The following is a 19281-nucleotide window of genomic DNA, read 5'->3' on the forward strand; positions in this document are numbered from 1 at the left end:
CTTATGCCATCTTCCACTATCAGGAAATGGCAACCTTTCAGGTAAAATTTGATTTATGAAAGGCCTTGACTAGCTCTGCACATATCATAGAGAGTAAAATGCCAACTCTTCAGAGCCCTTGGACTGAACTATAGTTTAATGCTTTGTGATGGTAGAGTATTATCCCAGTATCATGCTCTTCATTAAAGGTGCATTTAAATGTAAAAATGTCTAATAAAATCATAATAGGCAATTTTGAATTTCAGTTATTTCTATCCTACTACCTGGGAAGTTCCTGAATCTGAAAAAAATGTGATCACAGAAAATTTTTCTTTAAATGAAGTCAATCTGCTCAAGATTTCTAGAATGCTTTCAGAGCTTAAAACCATGACAATCCCAAACAGATGGAACCCAATCAACATGGCAATGTAAACAGTACAAATCCAAACCTGCCCAGATATAATTAAGCTCTCATCAGTATATGTCCATGATCAGATTAACATAATTTTCAATTCAGCATCAAACTTGGAAAGTATTCCATGTTTTCTGATCTGATGATAACACTGAGAAAGCTTTCGAGTTTCCTGCTATCTGTGGCACTACTCCAGCTGCACCTGATGCATCAAATGAATCTCACCTAACTTACAGAAACATATCCTCCTTCCATCAGTACAGCAAACTGTTGTTTAAAAGGGCTTGGCTTGATGACTTTCAATCTTTTCTGACACAAGCGTAAGTAAAACTCTACTTCCACTATATCTTGTCCAGCCTCAGCAGTTACCCTATCTAAACAAATAGATTTGCACACAAGCCAAAATTAATTAAGTTGGCAGTTATGCAAACACATAAGCAAATGTAATCTATTCTTCATATTTTTTCTTGCACCAAACTGCCTTTCCCATCTAAGTGAGGAAGCATCAGGAACAAGGTAACAATGGGCTCATTTGCACAAATATAGTCTTCAGCACTCATGTTGTGTACTAAATCCAATGACAACCAACCACAGCCAGGCCTTAAATACTTCTTTATATGCCCTGGTTCAGCCTATCAACTGCACAAAAAAATATGTATCAACAGTGCTTTACCTTCTAAATGCTCAGGCCTTGATACTCCAAGGCCTCCTATCCTCCATCCTTCCAGCCTAACTTAGGTTTCCCCTTCCCCTTCCTCTCTCCACTTCTGCCACGCATCCTAAGTCAGTCTCTCTTCATGCATTCTCTCCAAATGTAGGAACCATTTCAGCACACGTCTGCTGGCCACCATTAAAATGCACTTATTGCCATATCTCTCTATGACACTCACTTCTTACACAATCAGACTGCCATCCACCACATATCATCCTCAGGTACTTCATTTCCAGCATATCAACCTCTTACTTTCCTTTGTGTTCAAGGCCTAAGAGTCAGCGGTGCAACACTGCTAGGACTATCATACCCTTAATCAGACCCTGATAGCCTCTGAGCTTCTATATGTTTCTTGATATACCAAAGGCCTTAAAATCCATCCTTGACACATATCCATTTTCACATGGAACTATTCTCCCTCATCTCTTCCTACTCACACAGAAGACTTCCTCTTGCAGTAAAATCTCACTGTCTTTGGTAACCTTTCATTTATTCTGTATATTCACAGCACCTTCTATTAGGCATCCCTGTCAACCAATTATATGTTTTCTCCTGATTCATTAATGTCAAACACGTCACTCTTTTTTTCAAAGACAATCTTCAAAGCAAATACCTGATCCACACAAACCTTTACCTTTCCTAAAACCATACTGCTCCCAGCCATTCTGCTGCTTCATGCATTAAACCACCATCTTAATCACCTCATTCCATTTGATAGTGTAAGGAAGTGAGTTTAAGACTGATCTGGGTTAGAACGAAAGCAGACTATGGGAGGTGGGACACTGTTTGTGCTTATACACCAGTAATGAAAATAATTCATTTCTGGAGGAGCCGAGTAAATATGTAGCCAATTTTGATGCAAGGGATGGAATCTCAAGAGCTAGAGAATCTAAATGCAGGGAGGCTGATATGGCAATTGAGGGTATAATTGGTAGGTGGGGGTCTCTCATGTATATAAGCATAGGGAAAAGGTTTCTGAAGCTGTGCTTAAAAAAAGGATGGTGACAGGGGATGGATGGGTGAAGAAAAAGATGCATATATAAATACAAGTGGGTGAGTGGGGCTGGTGATCTATGGACTTTAGTGGAGTATTTGCTAACGAACAGATGTGCAAATAAGAGGCTTTTGGATGCAGGTGATTCGATGTGTAGCAGGTGCAATGTGAGTGTGAGTGTTGATGGCAGGTTTGGAAAATAAAAAACTATTGAAAGAAGTGGCAAAATGAAGTGAGTTAAGAAAAATGGCCTGTGTGCACAGACATCTAGAGAAACTGGTTGGAGAATGACATTTGGTGAGAGAAAATAACACTAAGAGAGAGAGAGAAAAGTACTTAAGAAAGCAGTACATTAATGTCCAGGTGAAGTGTGTGGCATGAAGAAAATGTAATATGGATGTAACAGAAGAGGGAGAGAGATGGAAAAAGAAAATGATATGTTGCTGGTGAAACACAGAATGAAGGTATCTGCAGGGAAGGAGTTCAAGTGAGTGAGTTAGAAAAGAAAACGGGTGGAGGTTACAAGTATGAGAGCTGTTAAGAGGGCAAAGAAAATATGGAGTTTGTATCATATATAATATATATTTGTCACTCCTCCATCATCCTGTAACAGTTATTCTCTTACCTTTAGTGTTCACTTCATCTATATTTCTCTCAATGTTTTCTTTATGTATTTGTGATTTCTAGAGAGAGATTGTCTCTATGTATATCTGTCATTTCATCCTCCTGTAACAATTATGTGTCCTCTTACCTTTTGTGTTCACCTCATCTATGTTTCTCTCTATGCTGTCTTTCTGTATTTGTGATACTTTATTTTATCAGTGGAGAGTTGTCCAATATACTTTTTGTGGTAAGTGCACCTATGTTATCTACAATTAACTAAATTTGTTTTAGACCTAATTCTTTAAAATTCACCTACTCCCCTGTAACCTGTTTTGGTACTCTTTCCTGTTTCAATGATAATGATTCAATACATGTGCCTATACATTTTTTCTTTGTAGCAAGTGTATGAAACATGCAGTTTCATACAGCATCAAATTATTTTGGCTGGCAACCTAGAGCAGTGTGGGGAGATTGGTGTGTCTCACCCTTTGGATTTGGATGCCTTCTAACAGTACTGGGTTTAACTTGGAAGGCCTCTGGGCCATCTCATGCCACAATTTTCCTTTCCATTCATTTTCGTTCATCTTCATCAAACTTAAATCTTTACCAGAAAGCCTCAATCAACAAATCAATGGAATCTCTGCTATTTGTAACAAGACTCAAGGTATAGTATTTTCCATGTGCCTGAACAAGAAGCTCACCTTGCACCATAGCAGGATATTGACTGTGTACCCTGACAGAATGCTTAACATATGTCTGACAGAAAGCTAACTGCATTCTGACTGGACATTCAATGTGTGCCCTGAAAGGATGTTTACTTTGTGCCCTGAAGGGATGCTCACTGTGTGCCCCAACAGGACATTCACCATGCACCCAGAGAGGGTGCCCTCAGTATGCTTATTTCCCTGAGTATCCATTCCTTTTATCATATCACTCTTTTGCACATCTCAAAATATCTATTAATTCTAAGGTATGTACAAGGTATACTCTAAATTTGCAAATCATAAACACTATTTAATCTTGATGTCAAAGACGTTTGGTTGGATGTTATTGGCTAGGGAGTATAAAAACCATTTTGGTGGTGGAAGACAGCATAAGGAATGTTAGCTCATCTCAGTTCTCTTAGAAAAAATCAGGTCCATCATTTTCGTTACGCATAAATTTTCCAGTTAAAATTTCAAGCTAGAAATTACAGCGCCTTTATACAATAATGATTTTTTGAGAAATATTTTCACTTGTGTATTACTGTATTCTTTCTTCTATGGCCCACAGATAGTCACAGCACCTGGATTCCTTCCAAAACACAGGCATCCTGTAAACAGCAGTTTTTGCAATTCTTTGGATGCTGCTTTTTCTCAAATATTTCATTCATCACCAAACAACAAACCCTTAAATTATCTTTTTATCATGTTTTTCTTTTTCCTACTATCAGAGAAAGGTAGTACATGAGGAGTCTTCCATCGACATTTTCACTGTTCACCATATCCAAATCTTCAAGTGCTGATGATCCAACTGTAACATTCTAACACTTGATGGAATATATATGAAATGGTAAAGTAGAGGCATAGAAGTATGAAACAGTGGATACATGTTAAAAAATATAAAACAATAAAAAGTAAAGATGTACAAACACAGCAATGTTAGAAGGTCTATGTAATTTGTTAATACATAGCACACCATTAGTGGTGCTGTTAGGGTGAACACAGCCGAAGAAAAACTATCAGTACGGGAAAAGGCGAGCTTTCATGTCAGTAGTGCTCCCAAAGGTGATCAAGGCCGGTGGAATGAAATTCCAGCAAATCTTAGTAAATTCATTAAAAGCATGCTGGCAGCAAAGTATACTTTCTAACAGGCTTATACGAGTATTTTCATCTTGTCTGATATTCTCAGTGACATACCCTAAGAAGAGAAAACTCTTGCTGTTCCCTCATACGCTGAACTTCTTTCTCTTGCTTCTCCAGCTCTGTTACAAGGCGTCTTTCCCATCCTCCATCATCTGGTGTCACTGTTAAAAGAAAATTGACTCACTCCATTTCCAGATAAAATTTTGTCTTCTTAATCACAGGTTCAAGGCATGGGATAGTGTAAGAGCCCTTGCTTAGGTAGGCAACACTAAAGCTATGAGATTACCAGACCAGGCCATTCAAAGCTTCTTAAATGTACTAAGGATATTGCATGATAACAAATTCACAGATACATTAGTAGTGCAAACCATTACATGTTTTCAGCCAAATACCAAAATAAGCACCCAGATCTGTATGTGATAAAAGTAATCATCCCTTTTTAACCAACTTCGGACTACAATCTCTGATGAAAAAAAGTCAAATAAAGCAATTCAAAACATATGTCTTGATGCAATGAAGGTCTCATTCAAAACTGGATATTGTCAAAGAAAATAGGTTTTGTGCAGCAAGTCTTAATGTCTCCACTCTAAGGGAAGTTTGAAAGACACATGGAGTCCTGTGCAGTTTAAACAACTATACCATTACCTGGAAAAACAAAAAAGTTTCCCAAGCTGAAATGACTAATGTAGGTCAATCCATCGACCTAAAAAACAAATCTAACTATAATCAGGATGATACTCACATCAGGAGCATGTTAGCCCAAGGCCCAAACACCAGCTAACTGCCAAAAAAGACATAATCAAAGAAGACAGAGGGCCATCAATGGTATAAATTATGGTAGAAGCATGTGTCCTTCAATCTTATATTAGGGTGAAGAAATTCTTTCACATCCAAAATATAATGAAACAAAATAATTTCTCTGCATCACTTTCAGAATTAATATAAAAACAACCAAAAGCTTACCTATGTCTAAGAATTATCTTTGATTTTCTTGTGGATAAGGTGCAAATAACCCTTCAGTTCACTCAAACTCAACCTTAATCCATGTCCAAGGTTGAAGTAAAACAGCAGCAAAATAACTTTTCATGTTTTTTCTTTTTTCTCTTCAAGCTTTGTTTTCAAGTGGGGCATGTTTCTCAAACCTTCATTGCTTTTAATCAAAGCAACATTAATGATCTGACACACTAAAGAAACCTGACAGCAATGTTTTGGTTCAAAATGTTGCAGTCTCTCTAGATATCAGAAACAAAATGTAAAGCTGGTGAAAAAACAGGATCTTAAACAAGAACAGTTTGGGAGTTCATGATCCAAATCCCCGTATCAAGATCTAACTCGATAAGTATCACAACTTGAAATCTTACTTACCACAAAAGATCTATGTAAAAATAGCAACACGAAAGCAACCAACACAGAATGGGAGATAACATGAGACTGGAAAAAAAAAAAAGTTGATACCGAGTATCAGGCTCTCACCTGGATGGTTAAATAAAAACGTTCACGTACCTCTCCCAGTTAATGTCCACATGAACTAATAATTACAAAAAGTAAATGAAACAAGTATACTCTTATGAAAAGATACTTTATCATCAAGATCACTTTCCAATGAAATTTATACAATAGTGAAAAGGAGCCTGCTGATAATGAAGGAAAGCATTCTGCGCTAATAAAGTGTACATCTTTTTCTTTTCTTTGATGCATATTTGCTATTTTCCGCATGAGTGAGGTAAAGCAAGAATTAAGCCGAGGAAAAAATCCTCAATTGTTCCATCCTCTTTTTCTTCTTTTGGAAAGCAATACGAGAGATAAACTCGTATAAGCATACCAATCAAGATACAGCATCTTGAGTAGATTTCCAACCATATCAAGTGTACCTACACCAATAAATATCCTGCAAAGTCACAGCACTTCTCTAAGTCTGGTAAGGACATATCACTTACCTCACACAAAACTCAAGATTATGATAGAAGATTCTGAGTCCCAGTCTTCTCACACTACTCTTCATAGGTCTGTCATCCATCATCAACACCTCCCTTTTCAAAGTGTGGCTACAGTAAATTTGAGCAGCTTACAACATACCTTACATACCCAGCAGAACACTAAAGCCAATATTTCTTGCATTGGTATTGCACTGCTGCAATATGCCTTGTTAATAAACTTTAAGAGGAGGCAGAAACAGACAGGTCAGTATTGATACCTGAACTGGAAAAAGGAACACATCTAGGTTCAAGGAGGAAAGGATTACAAATAACCAAAAAAATACAGATTACAAATAACTAAAATAATGCAGAAACATTATAAGCAACCGAAATAGAAGGTATGCCCTTAGGAAATGAAAGAATGAAGCACTTTTTCATACCTAACTGCCTTTCCCACTTTAGCAAGATAACATTTGGAAAAAATGAACAATGATCTATCTTACTTACATCTATTTTCTATCTGCCATGTAAAATATACCAAAATCAGTATCTACCATTGACAACCAAGCACAACAGCCTACTCCATATTTACCTTGGTTCAGCCAAATGATAGCACTTTAACCCAACATGTATTGATCCAAATAATTCCATCCAAAGCAGACACCAATACCCTGAAGTTTTCTTCAATACATCCTTCCATATCCTTGGTCTCCCCCTCTCTAATACTTCCTCCAATTCTGACTCACAGATCCTCTTAGCGAGTCTTTCTTCACCCAATCCTCTTCATATGCCTGAAACATTTCAACATGCCCTGATTGCCCTCCCAATCACATGGGGATTGGTGAGAAAGAATACCTCCTATATATTCCCTGCATGGTGTAGAAGGCAACTAAATTGAATCGGAGTAGGGAGCTGGAAACCCTCTCCTTCATGTATTCCCATTACTGAAGTTGAAATAGAAAAAGGAGCCAAGCATGGAGTGCTCATCCTCATCGATGGCTCAGGCTGTCTGTCACTGGCAGTACATCAATAATGTGGGAAGTGACAAATAAGCATGAAAGAAAGAAAAGATACATATACATACATTTTCTTATCATACTTGTCAAATATATCCTGTGTTAACGAGGTAGTGCTAGTAATAGATGAAGAATGGCCACATTCACTCGCATCCATTCTCTGGCTGTCATGTGCAATGCACCAAAATCACAGCCCCCAATGCACAACCTGGCCTAACAGACCTTTTCATAGTGTTCCCTGGTCACTTCACATGTGCCCTGGTTCAGTCCACTGACGGCACATCACCCCCCTGTTTACCATATCATTCCAATTCTAACCCCCGCATGCCTTTCACCCTCCTGCATGTTCACACCCCGGTCACTCAAAATGTTTTTCACTCCATCCTTCAACCTCCAATTCTGACACTTATATCCTTTTCTCACTCACTCTCCCCATATGTCCTAACCATTTCAGCACACCCTCTTAAGCCACACTCTACTTATTACCACATCTCTCTCTTACTTATATATTACTTAATCAAACCAATTCAAACCATGGTGGGAAACCAAGAAAAGGTCTGAAAGGCCTTGTTGTGAATAAAGGGTTGAGGTTTCAATGCACTGCATATGAAAGTCAGAGAATGGATGTGAGTGTGAGCAAAAGCTTTTCTTCATCTGTTCCTGGTGCTACCTTGCTAATTTAAGGCACAGCTAACAAGCATGAGAGGAAATATATATTTATACATGTGTGTGTGGCTGGCACAAAGGCAGCCATTTATTCAATCACACTATCCCTTGGTCTTTTCTAAACTTAATTCTAATAAAGCACAACTGCATTTCCCATATTTGTATTCACACTAAATCCCTTTACCACCATACAGTAAATTACTTCAAACCATTCACCAAAAAATGTGCAAATGTTATGTCAATCATATCTAAGAACAATGACATATCCCTGTCCTTTGAAATCAAAATCATGACCTACCTTCTTGCTGATAATATGAGCTCCCCCCCGAAGAAACTGCAAAATACAGTACTAGGCAAAAAATGTATGTACAATAAAAATATTCTATTTATACAAAAAATCAGAGATCTTCTGGATTTTACTGTATTCTACATAAAAATTTTTGTATTAACATAATAACAATTACTACACACAACAAAAGCTCTTTGAATACCTACCAATAGATGATTTTCTTGTGAAGTGGGTATCAATATGAGTTGCAAGGTCATTATGAGAGGTAAAACCTGTTCGACTACACACCGGGCATACACCAATGTCATTTTCTTCACTTTCAACTGGAGTCACCTCATCAGACTGTAGGAACAGACAATTATGAATATGGGTCACATAAAGACAATGGCTACTTTTAAACAATAAATAAAAAGACATGGAATATAATCATTATATCCATAATCAACTGGAATAAAATTTGTACTTTTTCATGCTCTACACCAATCTTGCCCTATCTAAACATTAACCAAAGCATGCCTATTCTATCAACTTATCTGTTACCAAAACCACTATTCCCATCTACAAAGTATGAATGAAGTTAAATCATGCTTTGCATAATTGTATTGCAAGAAAGTAAAGAATCAAAGCCCTGGGAGGTCAAATATTTTCATCATTTTTGGGACTTAAAATGACACTAGCCATGCATGAAAATGGCTGAAGAAAAAATAAGATTACCATATAATTTGTGTAGACTTTGAACCCTCTGAACATGTGTGATTGAATAAACAATAAAAACCTGGGAAAACCCAAAAATGTCACATCTGTGAAACTATTCGTAAATGAAATTCACCAATATCAGTACTTTACCATCTTTGGGACATGTACGTTTAACTGCTGCATGCACCATCCTGACTGTTCCTTCAAATCCATTCACTTTGAACTTTACTCCAGTCAGTAAGGTGAACATTGTGCCAAGAAGTTAAACTACTGATTTCTCGTCTATACAACATGTATCACTTTTTCTTAACCCTTTGGCTGAACTGCTTTCAAAAGCTAGGAAATGATGACTCCTCTGATATAAAAAGTTCTTCAATGGGAATATTTCCTTTTGTCAGGGGATGATGATACTGCCTCACTAAAGGTGACTTTGCACTCATAGTGTAACCACAGGCAGGTGGAGCCTGGGAACACTGAAAAAAAATAGCGTGAAAATGAAAAAAGAAGAGTAAAGTCAAAGGATGAAAAAAAAAAAAAAGACAATTGACTACTTTGCAGTGAGATCTTTGACAAGACTTTGCCCCCAATGATGCAGCCTTACTAATGCTGAATTTTCATTTAAATCATAACCTAAAGGAAGCAGAGTCCAGTAACCATATGCAACACCAATATACAATTATTTAAGCTTATACATAAGCACTGTAAGTCAGCTTGCTTAACTAAACATGATAAAATATCTGAGAGTGATGAAAGGACAGGCACCAAAATGTGTCATCAAGAACAAATACATAAAAGAAGGCCAACATGGATTTGTACCACAAAAAGTACAGAACCCCATTTATTGGCTCATTACAGTCATATACAGAACTTTAGAGCAAGAGATTGGATACTATTTTTTTTTTAATTTTGCTATAGCATTTGACAAAGTAAACCAAAAAACTTTACAAGAAAAAGCAGTTAAGCACATAAATGGCAAACGGAAACATGTCTAATGAGGAAGATATTCTATTGGGGTACCACAAGGAGCAATATTACCCTTTATTCTCTTTATAATAATGTTATCATAAATAGACATAAAATGTATCATCAGGTGCTTTGGTGAGGATCAGAAAATTATCAAAATGAGATGCAGGACTTAAACACAATCAACAAAAACGGGAAGAAGTCATGGAAATATCAAAAATGTATTGATGACACTGTATAAAGGCCCAACAGTGAAAGTGATAAAAAGTGAAACTAGCAACAAAGATCTAGGAGTTACTGTACCAAGAAGATGGCACTATCAAGCCAAATACTGAGTGGTATGATCATGAGAACTTTCCTTAAGAGTCAGGTAATTATTCATGAAAATGTATACTGTACACATAAAAAGTAAAACTGCATTATGCAGTGTTGTATAGTCACCATACAAACAAATGGAAATAAACACGTTAAGAGAGGAGAGAATTACGAAGCACTTCACTAGTAAACTTGAGGGAATTAAACATCTTTCTTCTAACTACTGTAGTTGTTTTGACAGTGTAAATAGATATAAAAGTAATGTGTGAAACAATGTCTTATGTATTATATTTGGCATTCTACAAAGAAAATGTTTATCCAGACAAATATCTTATAGTTCCAGTATAGGTAAAGGGGTTTTTCCTTATATAGTATTCTGCTTTACTACAAATTCATTGTAAACCAATCCATAAATAACTATTAGGGGAACAGCAAAGATGAGTCCCATACATCTTTTTTGGATTATATAATACTTATATGTTAGTTGACAGAAGGAATATTTACATGTGAAAATGTGGTTTAAATGTGAGGATATTTGTTCTGAATGTGGAAGATAAAAACAAATCTTGACGAACTACACTTGGATTAAAATCTAGACAGGAATACACAAGAGACAGTAATGAAATAGTTACAGTGAAAGTGAAAAGAAATTTCAATTGCAAGTTCAGATAGTTTTGAAAATAGGAATTAAGAAAGAATATAAGACATGAAAAAGTTCAAGTTATAGTGTATCTGCAGAAAAAAGTGAAAATCAAAACAGAAAATGACAAGATATCTTTTACCCTTCCAGTTTCAAGGGTAAAAACCAGTTCAAAATGGTTCACAAATAATGGTCATCAAAATAGCACTAATTTCTCATCAGCAGTTTACAGATGCCAGTGAGAGGAATACAGGTCATATTTCTTACCATATCACATCCCTAAGATGATACAACTTCTTAAAAATGGTTTATAACTGTTCACAAACAACAAACTTAAAGATAAATCAAAATGTATTACTTGGCATTGCATTTCCATAATCTTATTGTAAAAGAAAACATCCATATCATTTGCTTTTACTTGTACAGTCATCCGTCTTATCTCTGTCACACATCTTGTTGACATCTAGTGCAGTGAAGGAAAAGAAGAACAAAAAAAGACAACTAACTATGTAAAAATCTGCACAACCACTTAGCAAATAGATATCTATTTGTCTGCCATTTACTTGGCAGGCCTAAAACAATGTGGTAGATGCTTGGTTTATTTTGAATTACTTTTGTCATTCATCTTGCTTTTAGAAATTGAAATCTGATGGAGATACAAGGAAGCTAAACACAGGGCTGAATGAACATTAGTGAACATGAAGAAATGATACCACTTGAAATGGATTTTTGAATTTACAAATACCAGAAGATAACTGATCAGGGATCATTTTGTGTGCAAATGTAACATTTCATATTAAAAGTAAGTTGAGGGCTAAAGAATCATGAAAATATATCTTAGCTCTGTGCATGCATGGTCTAACAATACATGGTCTCTTCCACTACATCTACCTAACTGATACAGACTACAAGGCAGGATTTGAATGTAGTTAGGTTTCATGAGTAAAGAACAAATGGGATATGATGGATGGGGTTTATAAAAAAAATTTGCTTTCATGATATAAATGGTCACAAAGAATTGAATGAATGGATGAATGTACTGTTCTTCTGAATGCATGCATATGTATGAAGAAATGTATACATAAAAAAGAATTAGGTTAGTATACAAGAGAGGTAAGGTGTATTAAAAGACAAAAAGACATATGAAGACTAATGAAATAAAAAATTTATATGCAAACTTTAAGCAGATAGACTTTTCAAAGAATCCAACTGAACAGTATAATTTCATTAAGAAGTCACAAAAGTCGCTAAACAAGCACAAAAGTGCTTTTGACATAAAATTGATACAAACAAGGCATCAAATGAACTTAATGATCTTTTATACTCCACAAATTACCTTTGCAGGACTCAGGATATCCTTATGTTCAATGTTGACATGAAGCTCAAGGTCTGGACTAGATTCAAACTGTTTCATACACAACGGACACGTAAAGATGACTTCTTCCTGTGGGGTAACAGCTGGGAAGGATGGAGATGTAAGGTCAAAATGTGCTCTATTGACATGTTCTTCAAGCCTAGCTGGTGAAGGTTCCTTCATACCACAAATGGGACAAGTTGTCACCCTGTTATCTAACAAAGGGCTCCGTGATCCGGGACTTGCTAATCTGTTCCTTTTGTCCCACTGATTAAGGTTAAGGGACAGCTGGGCACGATCTGGTGATCCCTGGTTGCTGGAGTTACCCCCTTTGCCATGAGAAGGACTTAAGTTAGCATTATAATTATCATTTTCTTCTACTGTAATCACAGGTACATGATTGTCCAAGGATTTATTATTCACTCGTGATTTTCTAAATGGGCTAGCAATTATAATGTGGTCACCAAAACCATTTGTAACAATCAAAGTATCTTCTAAAGACTCATCTTGAGGACTCAAATAATCCAAATGAGCAGAATTGACATGATGAACCATTTCTTCAGGGGATATATCCCCAAGATCACAAAAAGGGCAAGATGCTGTTCCCTCTATGTGAGCAAGCATCATGTGGGACCGCAAATCATCGTCTGTTAGTCCATCCATTCCACACACTTCACATGAATATAAAGCTTCCGGCATCTTGGCAGCCATGTTGAAAACCCTCTTCCTAAACCCACTACTGAAATAAAGCAAAAATTAGTAAATTACAAACAAAATTAACAATGTGCATCATGATTATTAACAAATATATAGCATTATTCAAGTATATATAAATATATATATATATATATATATATATATATATATATATATATATATATATATATATATATATATATATTTTTTTTTTAAACTTCGCCATTTCCCGCGGTAGCGAGGTAGCGTTAGGAACAGAGGACTGGGCCTTTTTTGGAATATCCTCACCTGGCCCCCTCTGTTCCTTCTTTTGGAAAATTTAAAAAAAAAGAGAGGGGAGGATTTCCAGCCCCCCGCTCCCTCCCCTTTTAGTCGCCTTCTACGACACGCAGGGAAACCGTGGGAAGTATTCTTAATCCCCTATCCCCAGGGATAATATATATATATATATACATATATATATATTCTTTTTACTCTTCGCCCTTTCCCGCTTTAGCGAGGTAGCATTAAGAACAGAGCACTGAGCCTTTGAGGGAATATCCTCACTTGGCCCCCTTCTCTGTTCCTTCTTTTGGAAAATCAAAAACGAGGGGAGAGGATTCCCAGCCCCCACTCCCTCCCCTTTTAGTCGCCTTCTACGACAAGCAGAGAACATGTGGGAAGTATTCTTTCTCCCCTATCCCCAGGGATAGGGGAGAAATATATATGGTCACAGTTAAAGTTAGCTGCAATGTAATGATACTTCTATGGCTCATGAAGAAAAAACAATAACACAAATCTCCTTGCTTGTAAGACGATAAAGAAAAAGCTTTGCATATTGTAGCCTCTGTTATCATGTTATGTAAGGAAGAGGCTCATAATACAGACAGAGCTGTCTATATATGAACCAGGAAAGCATATACAGTAAAATTTCATCTTTTAATTATATATAGTTCTATCTATCTACCTATATCTCTGATGCTCATTCCCTTCACGAGCTCCCATCAAGGTGGTGGCCACAGCAAAAGTCTCCACTTGTCCCTTTTCTTATGTCTCCCTCACATATACAGTGTCTCTTCTTAATGACTTTTTCTGTATTCATAACAGGGTGACATTTGTAGATCTCTCATCAAATATGTATATAAGCCACTGACCATCTCTGCACCCTTAAATACATCCACACAGAGTTCAGGCATGTATAAACATCATGCAAGCTTCTTGTGCACTCTTAAGCGAAACTTTCCCATTCACCTGAGCTCTTAATACAAAGTTATCTCCAATTCTTCCCCATGTATGCATCCATTCCCAACTTCATGCCTCCAGAAAATGAAAAAAAAAAAAAAAAAAATTCTAGATCATTCAAACTGACACTGTGAACGAATATCTTAAATAATGCTCATACAATAACTATGAGCATCCTTTTCCAACACAAATCAAAATCACATTCTATCAAACCCCTCTTTGGTCATCCAACAAGATGTCATTTAGATATTATATAACTAACAGATTTCATTTATTTTCACAATGGTTTGGCTTTGCCCTGCTATCACCTACTATTTCACTATTTCATCAATTGTTCATCATCAAAAATAGAAGTATGCAATCTGACATTACACAGCCCTGACACATATCTACATTAATTTCACACCAACCACTCATCTCTCAAAACAAGCAATATTTCCAAGCTTTTGAAAGCAATCAAATATTTTCTATACCCAATATACTCATATCTTCATAAACACTTTTTTTCTTACTTCCTCATATGCTGAATGCCCATTTATGCCATTCACACATTTCAAGTCCACTCCAATTTCCCAGCCAAGAACAAAATTTGGTTCAGAAATCCTTCTGCATTCTTACATCCACAATGTTTTTACTTCTAAAGACCACAGAAATCCTTTTATCGTCATCAATCATAATGCAAACAAAAACCCTGATTATATGAAAAGAAGACAATCCTTTAAAACACTTCTTACCACATTCATATTTACTCAAAGAAGTCTCTAACTTCATTCAACCATCAAGCACTTTTCCATGCTACCTTACACTCTTTCTGAATCCTCTCAATTAAAGGTTTCACTACCACTCTTCATGGCAGTAGGACCCAAAACCTGGGGTCACGCCCAAATTGGGGTTTTAGCAGCACTTGGGCAACAACATTCAGGTGTACAAGAAGCATGCTAGGTTCACAATGAATTGAATCAATATGGATGGTATGCTTACCATCCAAATGAACAAAACCAGACATAAAAAGAGAAACTGATGCAGATAAAAAGGAAGGAAGGTAAGAGTATGGGTGTAAACATTATGTACTATGCATAGGTATTGATAAACAGGAACACGAGACCAGTGCATGAATCAAATAACACACCAATCATAGGTATTTATAAACAGGAACACAAGACCAGTGCATGAATCAAACAGCAAACCAATCAAACACACCAAAAACAAAAAAGGAAAAAATATAATCTTTTTACAAACATACCTAAAAGTGGCATTAAGACCTGCCATGCACACCAATTCTTAATTAGCAAATCATGTTAAACTGACCAACAAATAATGTTAAATTACATTCACACACACACAAGAACATGTACCACAACATGGACTTATAGAGCAAAGTGATCTTTACAGTAACATTTTATAATTCATGCTGTTACAGGCATACTGAACAATCATGGCAGCCATGAGTGAGGGCTTGAGATGTTATTGATTGCACTAGACACCAGGACTGGTGGTGTTAACCCACTTACACTCTAAAGGACTCACACATAATATATACTTATATTGGTACATACAAAAATGTTCATAAGGTTCCTGCAGACAAGGCCACTTGTGAAATAATAAATAAACAAAGGCATATAGCTCTGCAGACAAGAAATCTTATCCAAGACCAACATGCTGTGAGGTTACTGACCCCAGAAAACCAGACATGTGAGCAAGCACCTTGACGGGTGCAGGCAGGCAAAAGGCTTACATAACAAGGGTATTCATAACAGTGTGTAAGTGAGACAGAGAGAGAGAGAGAGAGAGAGAGAGAGAGAGAGAGAGAGAGAGAGAGAGAGAGAGAGAGAGAGACCAAAAGAGGGGTGAAAAGAAGAGAGACACAAGTGCATGTGCCACCAGCACAGCAACATTAGCCAACAATGTAATGCTGCATATCAGAGAAACATTCCTAAAGATACAAAGTCTTCAAGCATTAATAATCTATAACTAAAAACTACTTGAGGGGAAAAAGAATAAAGAATATTGAGCAAAAAAGTGTTCTGTAATAACAATGTAGTGATACAACTGAGTACATGATCAACTAAATTCCTTTCTTATCGACAGGGTAGTGAAACACAATAAAAACTATTCACCAATACATGCATGGAATTGAACTAGGAATCACTAGAATGACAACCAGTGATTAAGATCATTACACCAATGACTAACCTAAAGTTACCCATCTCAGAAAATGTTTTCTGTGACCATTAAGATCCTATACCATTCAACTAATTTTGATGATTGAAGAGGGAAGGAGTAACCCATTTGCTCACATGGGTAGGTCTCACTCTTAATTGACATAGGTACTCAAGTGATATCTATTTACATCTGTGAAATGTTATCACATGGAATCAATATAAGCTATTCATCATTACATGCCTGGGACTGAACTTGAGATCACTAGAATATGACCAGTGACTAAGACCATTATACCACATGATAAAAATAAGTAGATGATCAAGAGTAATACCACCCAACATAAGTGGGCAGTTACACCTTTGCACATCGATCATCAGTGACAAATGATATAGGATCTCACTGGTCCCTGAAAACATGGTCTGAGATGGGTAACTATTAGCTAGTTGTCAGTGTAATGGTCTTTGTCACTAGATGTCATACTAGTTATCCCAGGTTTGATCCCAGGAATGTAATGCTATGGTTCATATCAATTTCATGGGAAAAACATACATTCAAAAAGATATCACTATTCACTGGCAACATAAAATGTAGTCTGAGATAGGTAACTTTATCTAGCTGCGGGTGTAATGGTCTTTATCACCGTGACCTCAGGCATGTAATAATGAATAGTCTATATCGATTCCATTTGAAGAGAATACACTGTAGATGTAAATAGATATCACTGGAGTGCCTTGTGTCGATTATCAGCTCCATCTACTTCAATTCCATTAAGTGCAAAAAAAGGTCAACCAAGTTTCTTAAACTTCATACTTGGTAAACTAGTGCCAGTGCTGTATGTCTGGTAATCTTTTTATTTATTTGCAACACCCTTTTAGTTTGAAAAAATAATAAGGGAAATTGAACTGGTGCTACAAATAAGAGGACAATCCAAAATGACTGTCCTAGGAAAGGTGAAGGTAATGTTCTACCTGGCACTTGTTCAGATTTGATGGAACTTTCTTCAATGTGTAAAGCATTGGGCAAATAATCTTACCTTAAATACTGGACGATATATAATTATGTGCAAACAGAAATAGATTTATCATGGCTCTGTAAAGTGTGATACAGCAGTAGGCACGTCCAGTCACAGTCGCAAGACTCATTTTCCATGACCAGAGAGATACTCAAACCAAAAACAGGAAACTACACTATAATCATAAAACAAATGTTAATTAATCAATTCAATATTTTGATAATGAGAACAAAAACGAATAAATCTCACCCATACAGCACTGACAAATCTGGATGCAAACCTTTACTCTAATGATATCACTAGTATTAACATCATGATACAAAATAAGAATGTACATCTCAGGAGAAAATCACATCAAAAAATACACAATTTCATTAAGAAGGAATTGAAATATACATTGATTTCTGTTCTGAGTTAATGAATCTGTATTAGTTTCATGCTGGCACTCACTGGACAACATAAACAAATAAGTTATAAAATGTCATATAAGCTGTCTCTATCTCATTACAAAATATGCTTTGTAATTTTCATTAATTCCTACACATACTAAATCTTTTTACTCATAGCCCTACTCAGCAATATGTATTTAGTATATGATAAAAAATAATTGGGAAAATCACACCACTATCGTAATCACCTATACTCATAAGAAATTCAATTATATGCATTTTACCCATATCTATAGGTTAGTTCAGAGATGCCCCAAAACTAATACCTTACCCCATCATCATCTTTATCTAATATCGTTCCATAATATATAATGCTACAAATCATGCTTCGCAACTGTTATATTCTCTAAACACTACCTTAGTATTGCAGAACACTGCAGTCAAAATTCAAAGCTAAAAACGACGTAGAACCATTCTAAACAAATAGACAATACCTATTAAATTGTCCATGACAGACATGGGAGAAAATGAATTTCCAATACTCCATAATCACAGAATTTTAGTAAGATGTAAAACCACATCAAAAAACCAAAGAAACTCAAAACACTTTTTTCATATATCATTAAATTTTTTATGAGTCTTACCGTATCATTATATGAAAAAGATTAATACACTAACAACAGTGGTGTACAGGAAAAGCTGTCCTCTTGATTATGTAACATTGGTCATGTCAGGAAATGTTGAGTCTTGACTCCTACTCAAAACACTCACACATGATACACGCAATTAAGTGTTCACATCTTTTTAACACATCACTTTTCTTTCCTCATATAAAGGCTTTTATCACAATGAAATACGTATAATGCAAGTAAATGCCAAAGGCTTCCCAGAGTGACTAAATAAACACATGTCATCTTTCGATCATAATTGTAAGCTAAATCCACCCCATTTACGGAGATGTACGACATGCTGTCCCCGTCACCAGCAAGAAATTAATAGAAAGTAGATATATGTGGGATGCTAGTGTGGCTCAGGCGCCGTGACACTACTTGCTCTACTACACCAGTTTGCATGCCTGGGGAGGCAACAGGACATCAACTGGCCTCTCACTCGCTTATTTCCCCCCGACCCACGGCACTCCCACTCAGGACAGGTGGATCCCTACAGCAACACGATCCACCGGACTTACCCACACCGGGAATCCGCAGCCTCACTCACCGACAACCTTATTAAAAATCTTGAGAATTACCGGCGCTGCCTCTTGCATTGATTTTTGAGCTGCCATCAGCTGTTTTGAAATTCCCGTTTTCTGTGGGTTCGGTCTATTTTCTTTGACAGCCTGTATGTTTCCCGGGTTGTGATTGGCCTGTGCGATGGTGTCGGCCAATCACAACCAGCAAA

At 36.5% G+C, this 19281-nt stretch overlaps 1 protein-coding gene across 11 annotated transcripts in view; it reads right to left on the bottom strand.

Annotated features, from left to right (window-relative positions):
• LOC139748310 (zinc finger-containing ubiquitin peptidase 1-like) overlaps positions 1–19232 on the bottom strand; it is a 48623-nt gene extending 29391 nt beyond the window's left edge. The window contains exons 1-4 of one of the 11 annotated variants that reach the window (XR_011712629.1): positions 14042–14370; positions 12382–13138; positions 8638–8773; positions 4599–4705 (exon numbers count right to left, since the gene is read on the bottom strand). Coding sequence is in view for 10 of the 11 variants with exons in the window: in XM_071661320.1 (XP_071517421.1) it covers positions 4599–4705; positions 8638–8773; positions 12382–13138; positions 14042–14079 (1038 nt within the window). In the remaining variant the exon portion in view is untranslated. Of the gene's footprint in view, positions 1–4598; positions 4706–8637; positions 8774–12381; positions 13139–14041; positions 14371–18943; positions 18962–19069 lie in introns of those variants that run through there. The other 10 variants (XM_071661327.1, XM_071661325.1, XM_071661323.1 and 7 more) reach the window with 10 other exon arrangements.
• Positions 19233–19281: the final 49 nt, after the last annotated feature.

Source organism: Panulirus ornatus, chromosome 73 (genome assembly GCF_036320965.1).
Source record: "Panulirus ornatus isolate Po-2019 chromosome 73, ASM3632096v1, whole genome shotgun sequence".
Taxonomy (NCBI): domain Eukaryota; kingdom Metazoa; phylum Arthropoda; class Malacostraca; order Decapoda; family Palinuridae; genus Panulirus; species Panulirus ornatus.